Source organism: Crocodylus porosus, unplaced genomic scaffold (genome assembly GCF_001723895.1).
Source record: "Crocodylus porosus isolate Cpor-Errol unplaced genomic scaffold, CroPor_comp1, whole genome shotgun sequence".
NCBI lineage: Eukaryota > Metazoa > Chordata > Crocodylia > Crocodylidae > Crocodylus > Crocodylus porosus.
The window spans coordinates 203396557-203407642 of NW_017728886.1; the positions used below are offsets into that span (position 1 = coordinate 203396557).

Genomic DNA, 11086 nt, shown 5'->3' on the forward strand with positions numbered 1-11086 from the left:
TGTGTGGCGGCAAGGAGGGAAGGAAGCCTGCTTTAAGCTCCATATGCATTTCCAGACTAGAAACCACTCATGGATCAAATCTATTCAAGTGTGAATGTGATCACATACTTCTATTTGAGAAAGCGGGGAGCAAAGGGGGAGAGGGGAAACCAAGGTTCTTTTGATGTTGTGTGGAGATGTGCAAAGTGAGATAGAAGAGACTTCCAAAAATTTAATGTTAACAGATTACAAACGTATTTTATGAGGTTTTGCTTGCTATGTCAACAGTATGTTTCCAGGAGGTCTGCATGGAAATAATTAACCTGTGCTTGAAGCATGACCTGTTACTCTTAATTTTGTAAAACCTCATCTCATTCCACATTGTAGAAACTGCATAAGGCAGACAAAGAAGTTCCTTATAGGACCAAGTGCTAAGGTTTTATTTATTTATTATTAAAGCAAATGTTTAAGGCAAGTAAGGGGGAAGTATTGATTACTGACCTCTTTCAGTGAAGCAAGAATGGCTGCTTTTATGGCTTCCTCTTGTTTAACTTGTACATTTTCCAGCTTTTTAACGTTATTGCTTAGGTGTGGTTTCAAGTCCATCTTCAGGTACTGTCTTTCTCCAATGCAGGTAAAGATCATATCAAGAGAACGGGTCAAAATACCAACTTCTTTTGGAGATCCTGCCAAGGAAAGTTGGCATATTAAAAATAATTAGACCTTTACACCAAAACATGCAGTGGATTTTATTCAAACTGTCCCTGCTTCTTTGCAAGCATTCTATACCTTGAATAGTGAATGTTTTGCCTGCATTAGTAACTCCATAAGTAAACACCAGTCCATTCACTCCATCAATGTAAGTTTTTACTATTTCTCTCATTGTACCTTCAAAAAATTCACTTTGAGTAGTTTCTGGTCCAAAAACCTAACACAAAAATACAGGGAAGGTGGGGGGGAAAGAAAGAGAGAAGTTTTCAAATGGCATTTGAATAGCTGAAAAGTGAGATTATAAATGGTCCAAAGAATGTTAGCATAGGCGATTCAATGTTGAGTTAAGGTAACAGTCTTTCAGAGCAAGATTAACAGACTGCAGTGTAAGTCTCTCATATTTTTGTATCCCTTATGAACATCACACATTTTTTTTATTTAAATCATATGCATATTTAATTTCTTATTTAAATCACATACATATTTGCAACTGAGATGCACACAGGCTTGCCTTTTATTCAGAATACAATCATGATGCTAAGAACCACAAACAACATGAGCTACAAATGCGGCACCAATAGATGCGAGGGTGGTGCTGACAGATATGACAGTTTGTCATGTGATTGGCCACCAAAAGCGCTCTACTGCCCTTAGTATAGTCTTCCCCCATTAAAACATATTAAAACTTAAAATTTAAGTAAGAAGTTTTAAATTGGAGGTAAGGTCTATTTACGTTACAAGATCTTCGCTCCAATCTACTCACCCCACCCTCCAGTGCCGGCTGGGCAACCCCCAAAACAAGCTCCCTCCACTCCCTTCCCATTCCAAAAAAGTTGCCAGGGCTTGGTGGGCAGAGGGACAGGGCTAGGGGGAGAGCAGCTGCAAAGATGCAGTTGCTTTAAACTGCAGCTTATCTCCCAGTCCCCAGGATCCAAGGATAAATGCCTGTTGGGTTCCAGGGATAGCTGTAATTCATGGCACTTCCTGTAAAGCACCATGAGTTACACCAGGGAGCTACACATCTGTCAGTGCTCACTGAATACTTTTCATAGAAACTTGCTTACGTGCTAGGGGAAGAGCAAATCCTACAGAAGTAGAACTAACTTATTATTCAAAAGCAGCACAGAAATACATTGACTGTAAAACAACTTCATATTTAACACGTTATTTAAATTTATCTTTGGATGCCACAAGAAGTGCAGTCCCTGTTGTCATCATTGGACTTTGCATTAACTTTAGATGTTAATGAAAGACTTCCAGTTTGTAAGGGTAAGTGATTAATCTGCTATATTCTCACCTGCAAAGAGGCAAGTCCTTACACATATACCTTTTTAGATAACCATTTTAAGTACCTGCATCCCTGGAATCTAATAGGATACCTATAATTCAGCTGTGATCTAAAGGGACAGTAAGATCACAGTAAACTTGTGTAGTTATACGGAAATGGTATAAATCATAGAATTGAATATAAAGAGCTTCTGTGTAAAAGTATATAATCACAGAAAGCAATAGGATTACTGCAAAGTCTTATCTAAAAGGCATTTCGGAGGATGTACTTTGCAAATAAGTCAGGAATTTGTTTTGTAAGAGAAGACAAAAGGTCATATTAACAATAGAAACTTTACTGCCTCACTGAATGGAGGAACAAACTGCAACTATGGTTTCCTGTGGCACAAAAACATTTTCTTGCTAGAATGTAAGGCAAGAAAGTTAACTTACCCGAGTGAAGGTGAATCGGTGCATGGACTGCCCAACCCCCTTTTCACTGTTCTTCATTGCAGAAGATTCCTTGGGCGCCTGAAGAGTTACTGTTTCTGGATTTTCAAATATTATACAGTTCTAAAGCAAAGGCATGCAAAACTCCTTTTTAAAATAAGCTTTCCTGAAATCACCACCAGTGTCTGCCCCACCCAAACCCTAATGGGAAGCTGGAACAACTTACAGCCAGTCTTCCAAATCTGCTAAATACAATGCCTGAGTCTCCCACAGGAGAGCTTGGGGAATCTTTAGGAGATTCTTCTTCCCATTGTGAAACTGACTGCTGCTGCTATCTAGTCACAAACTGATGGAAAGTTTATTAAGAAAATGTCAAATACCATACAAGGTATTCCCCTATAAAATTATTCCTCTATATATTCCCCTAAAAACCTATAAAGTTATATTGGGTCTTTACTGGAAAAGATGGAATAGACTTTCTGGAAGGATGCATTGAACATTTAAAACAAGTTTGTTTGCTTATACAGAACAGGCATTTAAATCCAATTGTTGTTGAAACAGCTCATTGACACAACTGTATTCTGTCCCCTTTTAGAGCAGAAACAGTTTCTTAAGTTAGGCATTCTTTTTTTTAAATACAGGCTTGACTTATTAAATCAAACTTCCTGGCAAGAAATTAAGCATGGCAGGGAGGACAAAGGACTGAGAAGATTAATTTAATCACTTCTCAGTAGTAGAAAAAGCAGTACAGCAGAAAAAGCTTGCTACAATATGATCAAAGTTCCTAGCATTTTCCTCACTGATTCAACCAAATAATGCAACATACAGTAAAGAAAAAGAAACAAAAAGATAAATTCAGGAAAGGAACTGCCCTCTAAGTTTTGAAGACCTATTTCCCTCACCTGTCCCCCCCCGGGTCAAAATTTAGTTAAATCTAATCACGGCAGCTAAACTGCTTAAAATTTAGCTTTTTTATAATTGTTTTGCTCAACGTTATACACAAAGACCAAGAAAGCCTTGCTTCTTATGTTTTACAATTGATTGATGCCAGGTTTTTATATTTTCTCTCAGCTTTCAAGATTGTACAAACAATTTTTGTAATGGTGGTATTCAGCAAGTTGCCATTTTAACATAAGACAGCCTGCAGAACAACAAATTGCTTATTACACTTAACCATTTCAGCACTTGTAATAATGGCACTTTACTGCCCTTGTGATCATCAGACAAAATTTCTCCTTAGGTGGTCATGAAAGGTATCACCCATCTATTTATCCCCATGAGCTGGAAAAATATAACAGGTGTATATAGCAGATAGCATCCTTTCTACAGGGCTTTCTGGCATCCTGTCTCCATGGGGACTTGAGCACGTTGTTTGCACACAAGCACACTCCAGATTCAGAAGTTCACTAGTGAAGCTGCTGAAGGCTTGTCCCCAGTGCCAGATCTCAGCCCCATCCAGGGCTTGAGACCAGACAGTGAAGGATAAGCCCCCAGAAGCCTTGCCAATACTTTTCCAGTTTGGAGCATGTTTGAACACTCAGGTGGGTGGGATTGGCTTGAGCTCCCTCACTACCTGGGTCTACTGCCACAGCAGTATGAATAAGCACTTAGTTACCTATAAGTACATAAGGGGTATACATGAGGAACTGAGAGGACATCTGTTCACCAGGGCACCCCAAGGGAAGACAAGGTCCAACAGTCACAAACTCCTGGAAGACTATTTTGGGCTGGACGTAAGGAAAAATTCTTTACTGTCCAAGTCCCCAGGACCTGGAACAATTCCCCCCAGAGGTGGTGCAAGCACCTACTCCGGACACTTAAGAAACACTTGGATGCCTATCTTGCTGGGATCATTTGACCCCACCTGACTTCCTGCCCCTTGGGAAGGGAGCTGGACCCAATGATCTAGTGAAGTCCCTTCCAGCCCTAATGTCTGTCTACCTGATTTATTGAAACTAAGAGGTGGGGAGGGGTAAGGGGGTGGAGGAGAGAGACAAGGGGGGTGAAGGACATCAGGCATATTCAGAGCAGTTACGGACACTTAATAAGCTCTTCTGGTTCAATTTCCATATTATCCTTAATAAAAGTAACATTTTTTCAGGAGATTAAAAATGCCTCAAAAAGGTGACAATGCTGAGGAAGAATGTTATTGGAGGGTTACAGTACAACTTAGAAATTTATGTTAGACAGAAGCTTTTTTCCTTTTAAAAATAGCAAAAAGGCCGAAAGGCCAGTGTTGTCCCATAAAAAAATACTTAATTAGTTGTCAGCAGACTTTCTAACTAACCTGAAATTCATTGTTTTCAAGTTCTGCCTTAGAGAACGGTCTCACTCTCAAGTAGACTTTCAAAGGTTGACATGCCTGATCATAAAAAAAAGAGTTATACGTTTAGTTAAGCTTATTTGTTTTGCATTTTTGGCCTGTTGAAAGGTGGCGGTATAAAAACACAGTAACCCAGAATCTCCCTGCTCTTTTCTCTACCACTCCACGTTGAACTAGACACTTGAGAAAAACTTCAGTACTTGCATCCTTTATATTTATAAAGGATCCTTTATATTATATCCTTTATTCTGATACCTTTCCCAAGCTGTCTAACAAAAAACATCTACCTTTTTTCATACAGAGTCTTAAAAAAAAAAAAAAGTTTTTCTCTCTATAGGCATCTAGCATTCATCTACCAATAGCATGTTAAGTAACTTTTACAAAACTGCAATGCTTCCATCTTCTGGTCATCTTGTGCATTGACTCTAAAAGTTAGGTTGTTTATATGGTTTATACTTCTGTTTTGAAGGACACCTGCATATTCAGCAAATAAAGACCACATGGCCCCTACTACCAAGTCACAAACCATTTTTTAACCTTCTTTGCAGAAACAGCTGCAAAAAAAATCTCTTTGAAGAGTTGCCTTATGTTCCTCTATCCCCAAGAAGTCTCCCAACCTTGACTGCTAAAATGTAAGTATATCTAATTACATCTCTTCACTAGTTTCTTCTAGTGAGAGGGAACCAAGTGTTGCTTCCCAGGTGGGCAGAAGAGGTATTCAAATTTCTGTGCTGGCAATGTTTTAGTAGCGCTCCATAATTAGCACTCCATGAACATGCAGAATGGACTACTCCCTAAACCAGTGGCTCACAACTTTGTTAGAGTCAAGGCACCCTTCAGAAAATGCCAGCTTTTAGCTTTCACACTTTTTTTTTTTTTGGACTATGGAAAAATACTAGAGCAATTCTTGTTGCAAAGAACTCAGAAAGACCATGGCAGGTAAGAATGTTTTTAACATTATAGATTCCCATTTGAAGTCTCTGGGACTAACCTGCAAATTATGCATGGGTTCTGGCACACCTAACCATGCTAATATTGTACAGCACCCTGGCTGAGAATTGCTGGCACTAAAAAAAATGAGGCAGAAGATCTGCGGCTACAAGATAGCAAACAGGCTTGGAGACCAGACAAGGAAAGGCTTTGAAGTTACCACCTTCAGTTAGTCAGGAGACTAAAGATGCTTAGGATGCCACGAGATACCAATTAAAGAAAACTTTTTAGATTAAGCAGATTCCAAAAAAGTAAGTGTGAAAACTTCTATTGCACTGTGCCACAATCATTACTTCTAGCTCAAATAGGACAGAAAGTTAGACATGCTGGGTAATGGGAACTATTCCTATTCAGCAAACAAGCTGTATGATCTGTTCCTAAGCAGGAAACTAAGATTTGGAAAGGAGAGAGCTCTTCACACTAAAGATGAAGTGGTTACAGCTGTGGCCCCTTACAAGCAGAGGCATCAATAAAAGAAAGACAAGGTTCTTTGGGTGAACATGATATCTTTTATTTAGATATCTAATAAAATATATCAGATTCACCCAAGAACCTTGTCTGCCTATGTCTTATACCAGCACAGCTACAACCTACACCCCTCAATAAAAGAAAGACACTCCACCTCTGGGTCATCAATAGAGACACACTCCTTGGGGGGGTGTTTGGACATCAGGTCTGGATAGGAAGGGGACTCCAGCACCTCACAGGCTGCTGAGAACATGCCGCTCCCTTCCATAGCTCATTCTCTGGGTGGACACCAGGAAGAGGCACCAGACCAGTTGCAGAGAAGAACAAGAGAGAAGAGACATTAAAAAAGCAGGCTCCAGGGGGACAGAAGAGAAGGGGATAACACAAGCCTGTTTGTAGCTTGTCACCCAGGACCTGAAGGACTCCTCAATGTAGCAACCCCAACGTAAAGCCTTAACCCCCAGGACAGGGAAGCCACAGCATCGCCTGCACCTGTAGGGAGAAAAGGGCTGCCCGTTTGCTCCCCTCCCTCAGCCCTTCGCAAAGGATTCCCGCGCGGCCCGCCGCCGGGACCAGCAGCACAACCGGCGGGGCTGGGAGCCAAGCCCTGCCGAGGCGGGGGAGGGGCGGATGTAGAGGAAAGGAGCCCCGCACCGGCACCTCAGCAGCAGCCGTCGCCAGCTCCCAGCTTCCTGAGCCCTCCCGCCCCACCTTTTCCCGCGCCGGCTCGGGCCGGGCCCCTGGGCGGGGGCTACGGGGCAGGGCCTGCCCCGGGGGTACGGCAGAGCCGCGCCGCGGATTTGGGGACGACTTGCAGGCTTTCGGGACCAGCGAGACGATGGTGCAGAACCGGCGGCTGCAGTGGACGAGGAGGGAGAACGGACCCCCCCGCGGCTCGGCAAGGACATCCTCGGCCGTCTGCCCCCCGGAGCCGCGACTCGGCGATTTCATTTCTGCCCCAGGCTCGCGAGGCTGAAGCTGCAATAGGGTTTCCTCTTGTGGGGCTTGTATGTTATGCTTAGTGAAAAACTGGAAGCGTGCACGAAGGAGCCAGGCACGTGACTCTGAAGTTAGAGGAAAGGGGCCAGTGGGGTTTAACCTACCAAAAAAAAAAAGTGATTTAAAGCAACCCTTAACAACAAAATACCCTTTAACTTAAGTGGATTAACTATTAGACTCAACTGTCAAGAAACTGGTTTACAAGTAGGTATTTTACTTTTTGCTTTACCCATTCTGCTTTTCATGAGTATAGGTTGTAGCCATGTTGGTGTAAAGACACAGGCAGACAAGGTTCTTTGGGTAAATCTTGTATCTTTTATTAAACCAACTCAAATGTTGGAAAAAATTTCTTCTTTGCAAGCTTTTGGGTATAAATACCCTTCACCAGGCTGAGAAAGCATCTGCAGTTGATGCATACTCTTCCTTTTATCCCTTCCATGTCCCCAATGTTATAGCCATGGTGGACAAGAAGTTACATACGGCAAGGATTTCTTAGTGGTCATCTTTCATTGGACCAGCTATACAGCTGGGATAGTTTGACAAACTTCCAAGTGTAAAGACCTGAGGAAGGTCTTGCCTTGGAGAGCTATTTTTACTTTATCTCAACAATATAATTGGTCCAATAAAAAGGTGTCACCCTTTTAAATCACCCTCTCCCTTTTAATCACTTAGGACAGACAGGGAAGTGGGAAAAGTTTATTCCCAAATCTCATGTTCTGGCCTGTGCTTTGAGTTTCCCCATCCGCTAGTCTTCCTTTTTGTTTGAAAAGGAAACCACTTTAGAGATATAGATGATGATTTGTCTGTTATGATCAAATTTCTACTAAGAAAAAATAAAAGTGAACAAAAAGCCCAAAGAAACCCACCAAGTTACACTTTTATTTGACTTGCACAATGAAGTCTGGTGAGACAAAGCATTAACTTCAATACCACTGGGCCATCAAGTAGTTTCATAGTTGCATTCCCAGAACCTCAAGCAGACCTAGCAAAACAAAGACAAAAAGAGAGCTTACCCCCAGCCCCACCAAGTTTTGCACTACTGTATTTAGAGTAGCAGGGTTCAAGCCTTTGTATTTCACTTGTGTCAGGTACAGCTTATCCAAAAACAGCTGAAAATAAGAACTGCCAAATAAGAGGTTTGAAACAAAGCAAGAATTTCCTTCCCCAGTTTCCCATATTGCCTTCCTCACATTTACATTTCTGTTGTCTTCCCCCCACCCATCCCCACCACCCCAAATTCTTCTTTTTTCCTCCAACCTTAGAAATCTGGGCCATTTGAAGGGAAAGTTTGGCTAATTGGTTATTGTCAAGACAAATGTGACAAATATGAAAATGATGAAACAATTTAAAAAATTTAGGAAATCAACTTTTATTGACTATGACAGTCATTTAGGCATCTGCAATTGTAACTTCAACTTCTACGCCTGGCTCAATACTGATGGAAGTGATCTGTTTGACAATCTCAGAGGGGCTATGCAAGTCAATAAGACGCTTGTGGATACGCATCTGGAAACGATCCCAGGTCTTGGAACCTTCACCACAAGGTGTTTTCCTAGTAGTGATTCGCAGTGTCTGTAATGGAAAACAAAAAACAAACAAACAAACAAACAAAAACAAACAAAAAAGTTAAATTAAGAGACAAGATACCAGTATACATGGATCTGCAGCAGGCACCCTTTTCAAGACTACAGGTGGGCACTGACAGACACAGCTTCTACTAAAGACTGCCAAAGCCCCACATCCATGGGCTGAAATCAAACCCCTCTGCAGGCTGGATTTAGCTTGCAGACTTTAAAATTTCTGCCCCCCCCCCCCGGTTTCTAACCTGAACAAGATGTTCTATAGTCCAATTCAAATATTACTTTTAGTAATATTCTACTTTTAGTTCCTTGTCAAAAGGCAGCTCAGTGACCACTACAGTTGCCTTTTTTCTCTCGCACACCTAGGATCGTAAGTCCAGTAAAGAATGCACATTAGAAACAAAACATAGCTTTCAGTATGCTTTGCATTAAATAATTTCCACTCAAGTGTTAATGAAAGTCATTCATTCATAGGCTAATTATAATTTAACTTCACTTATGCAGGGTTATTACACTGGAATGTCTCCTGTTTTTATTACTAGCTTACAAGCGTGTAAGATGCAGCTTTCCCTCCCTTTTTTAGTTCTTACGCACCTTGGTAGGCATTCGAACAGGTCCCTTCACTTTAAGATTCTTTTCCTTTGCACCTCTGATCAAGTCAGCACACACTGCAAGAGAAACTGCTTTAGATTCCTCTCCCACAACTGAACTACACTTCCATTTCATACCATTTGTTGGCTCAGAATAGCGTATAAGATTATCACAGTAATTCAGCTTACGATTTATCCTCATAGCCAACTCTATATGGAAAACGAACCGATTCTGAAGAAAGCAAGTCATTTGTAAGTCTGAAATTTAGACCTGGACGTACTAACAGTTAGACAGTGCTAGAGTGACTAATTTAAAAGTACTGTTGAAATATTAAAACAGTTTAAAGACACAGTTCACTTGAAGGGCATGAACAAAGCAAGAATGTTTACAACATAAAAAAATTCAAGCTCCCATTCATTCTTGGTATAGGCCAGCCCAACCATTCAAATGAGATTTTAAATAGTTATTTTGTTTCACCCCCCTCAGTGTGGGGTGCTTTGAAATAAAACACATTCAATAAGCTTCAATTCAATGATCCCTGGGCACCCAGACCCACAGGAGCTTTTAATCAGCATCACTTGTTAACTGAAGTGCCCAGCACCACATCCATATATAAAAGTGCCCTGAGACCACTCAATGTTTCTGGAGCTCTGAAGACCAACATCCACAACCCAATACGGGCTTTTTTAGTTATCAAACATAAAACCCAGGCCCTAACTCCAAATGCAATACAAATATCCAGAGCTAGCAACCCAGAACTTTACGGAAGTGCTGCCATAGTCAGTTTAACCCCCAGGGTGCATCCCTTCCCCACTGTAAAAGCAGCACCTAGGGCTGTAGGTTTGTCTCAGCCACTTCCACTTTGCCAGGCTCTTGCTTTGCAAAAACTAGGACTGCCAGCTCCAGACCTCTGAAAACAAAAGCACCCCTTACCCTTCTCCAGAGATTTGACGTTGCGGCTGGTCAAGGTGATTCTAATGCGGTGAATCGCCACTTCCTGCTCCACAGGGGCTTTGCCCGTATCTTTAAAAGCCTGGAACATTCAAGCGGAGCAGGGGTTACCAGGGCAACAACCAGCTCCACGGCCCACGCACAGTCTTCCACAGCTCAAGCCCGGGGCGGGAACAGCCCCACGATGCTAGGCAGTGGGGGGTGGAGACAGCGCGTCTGCTTGGCGTCTTGCAGCTTCCATCAATCGGAGCCTACACCCACTATAGGCCCGGACCGCACACCCCGGCGCCACCTCCAGCAAGAGGGACCGGTCCCGAGGGAAGCGGCACTGGTTCCCCGCGCCCCTCCCTCACCATGGCTGCGGCGGATTCTTCCTGGCCGACTTATTCCCGGGCGAGGCGGTGCGGCCCAGCGAACAGCGGTGAGCCAGGAGTCGCCACGCGGCAGCGGATCCACTCACAGAGACCGAACAGCGCACGCGCGGCGCCTTATATAGGCAGCGTGGCTACTATCCGGGCACCCGGCGTCCCACCCGGAAGTGAGGCCCCACCCGGAAGTGTGTCGTGGGGGCGGTAGTCCGCCAGGAGGCGGGGCGAAGGTTGCTCTCAGGTCTTGCGCCGTCCCTCCGCGGCGCGCGTGCGCGTTGGCTACTGCGCCTGCTCCAACAGCCGGGGGGGGGGGGGGGGGGGAGGCCCGGCTTGCCTGGGTGCCCGTGCCGTGCCCTGCCACCAGCTCTTCCCAGCTAGTGGGGGCCGACTCCCGTGGACCCAGACCCGGA

General features: G+C 43.3%; 2 protein-coding genes across 4 annotated transcripts in view; both read right to left on the bottom strand.

Annotated features, from left to right (window-relative positions):
- Positions 1 to 6723, bottom strand: part of LOC109318796 (kinesin-like protein KIF20A) — a 24913-nt gene extending 18190 nt beyond the window's left edge. For 2 of the 3 annotated variants that reach the window (XM_019548202.1, XM_019548193.1), the window contains exons 1-5: positions 6342 to 6722; positions 4694 to 4768; positions 2410 to 2529; positions 769 to 907; positions 481 to 665 (exon numbers count right to left, since the gene is read on the bottom strand). In XM_019548202.1, coding sequence (XP_019403747.1) covers positions 481 to 665; positions 769 to 907; positions 2410 to 2529; positions 4694 to 4768; positions 6342 to 6455 — 633 coding nt within the window. In that variant the 5' untranslated portion in view covers positions 6456 to 6722. Of the gene's footprint in view, positions 1 to 480; positions 666 to 768; positions 908 to 2409; positions 2530 to 4693; positions 4769 to 6341 lie in introns of all 3 variants that reach the window. The other variant, XM_019548207.1, reaches the window with a different exon arrangement.
- A 1802-nt stretch (positions 6724 to 8525) lies between these two features.
- RPS20 (ribosomal protein S20) lies at positions 8526 to 10793 on the bottom strand. Its single transcript, XM_019548244.1, has 4 exons — positions 10662 to 10793; positions 10291 to 10390; positions 9361 to 9434; positions 8526 to 8758 (listed from the first exon to the last, which is right to left on the bottom strand). The coding sequence occupies exons 1-4, from the start codon at positions 10662 to 10664 to the stop codon at positions 8576 to 8578; spliced, it is 360 nt and encodes a 119-aa protein (XP_019403789.1). The 5' UTR covers positions 10665 to 10793; the 3' UTR covers positions 8526 to 8575.
- Between the last annotated feature and the right edge of the window lie 293 nt (positions 10794 to 11086).

Coding starts and splice junctions, on each gene's coding strand:
- RPS20 (XM_019548244.1), bottom strand. Junction 9,435..10,290: donor CGTCAAATCTCTGGAGAAGG/GTAAGGGGTGCT, acceptor TTTCTCTTGCAG/TGTGTGCTGACTTGATCAGA. Junction 8,759..9,360: donor CTGTTCGAATGCCTACCAAG/GTGCGTAAGAAC, acceptor TTTCCATTACAG/ACACTGCGAATCACTACTAG.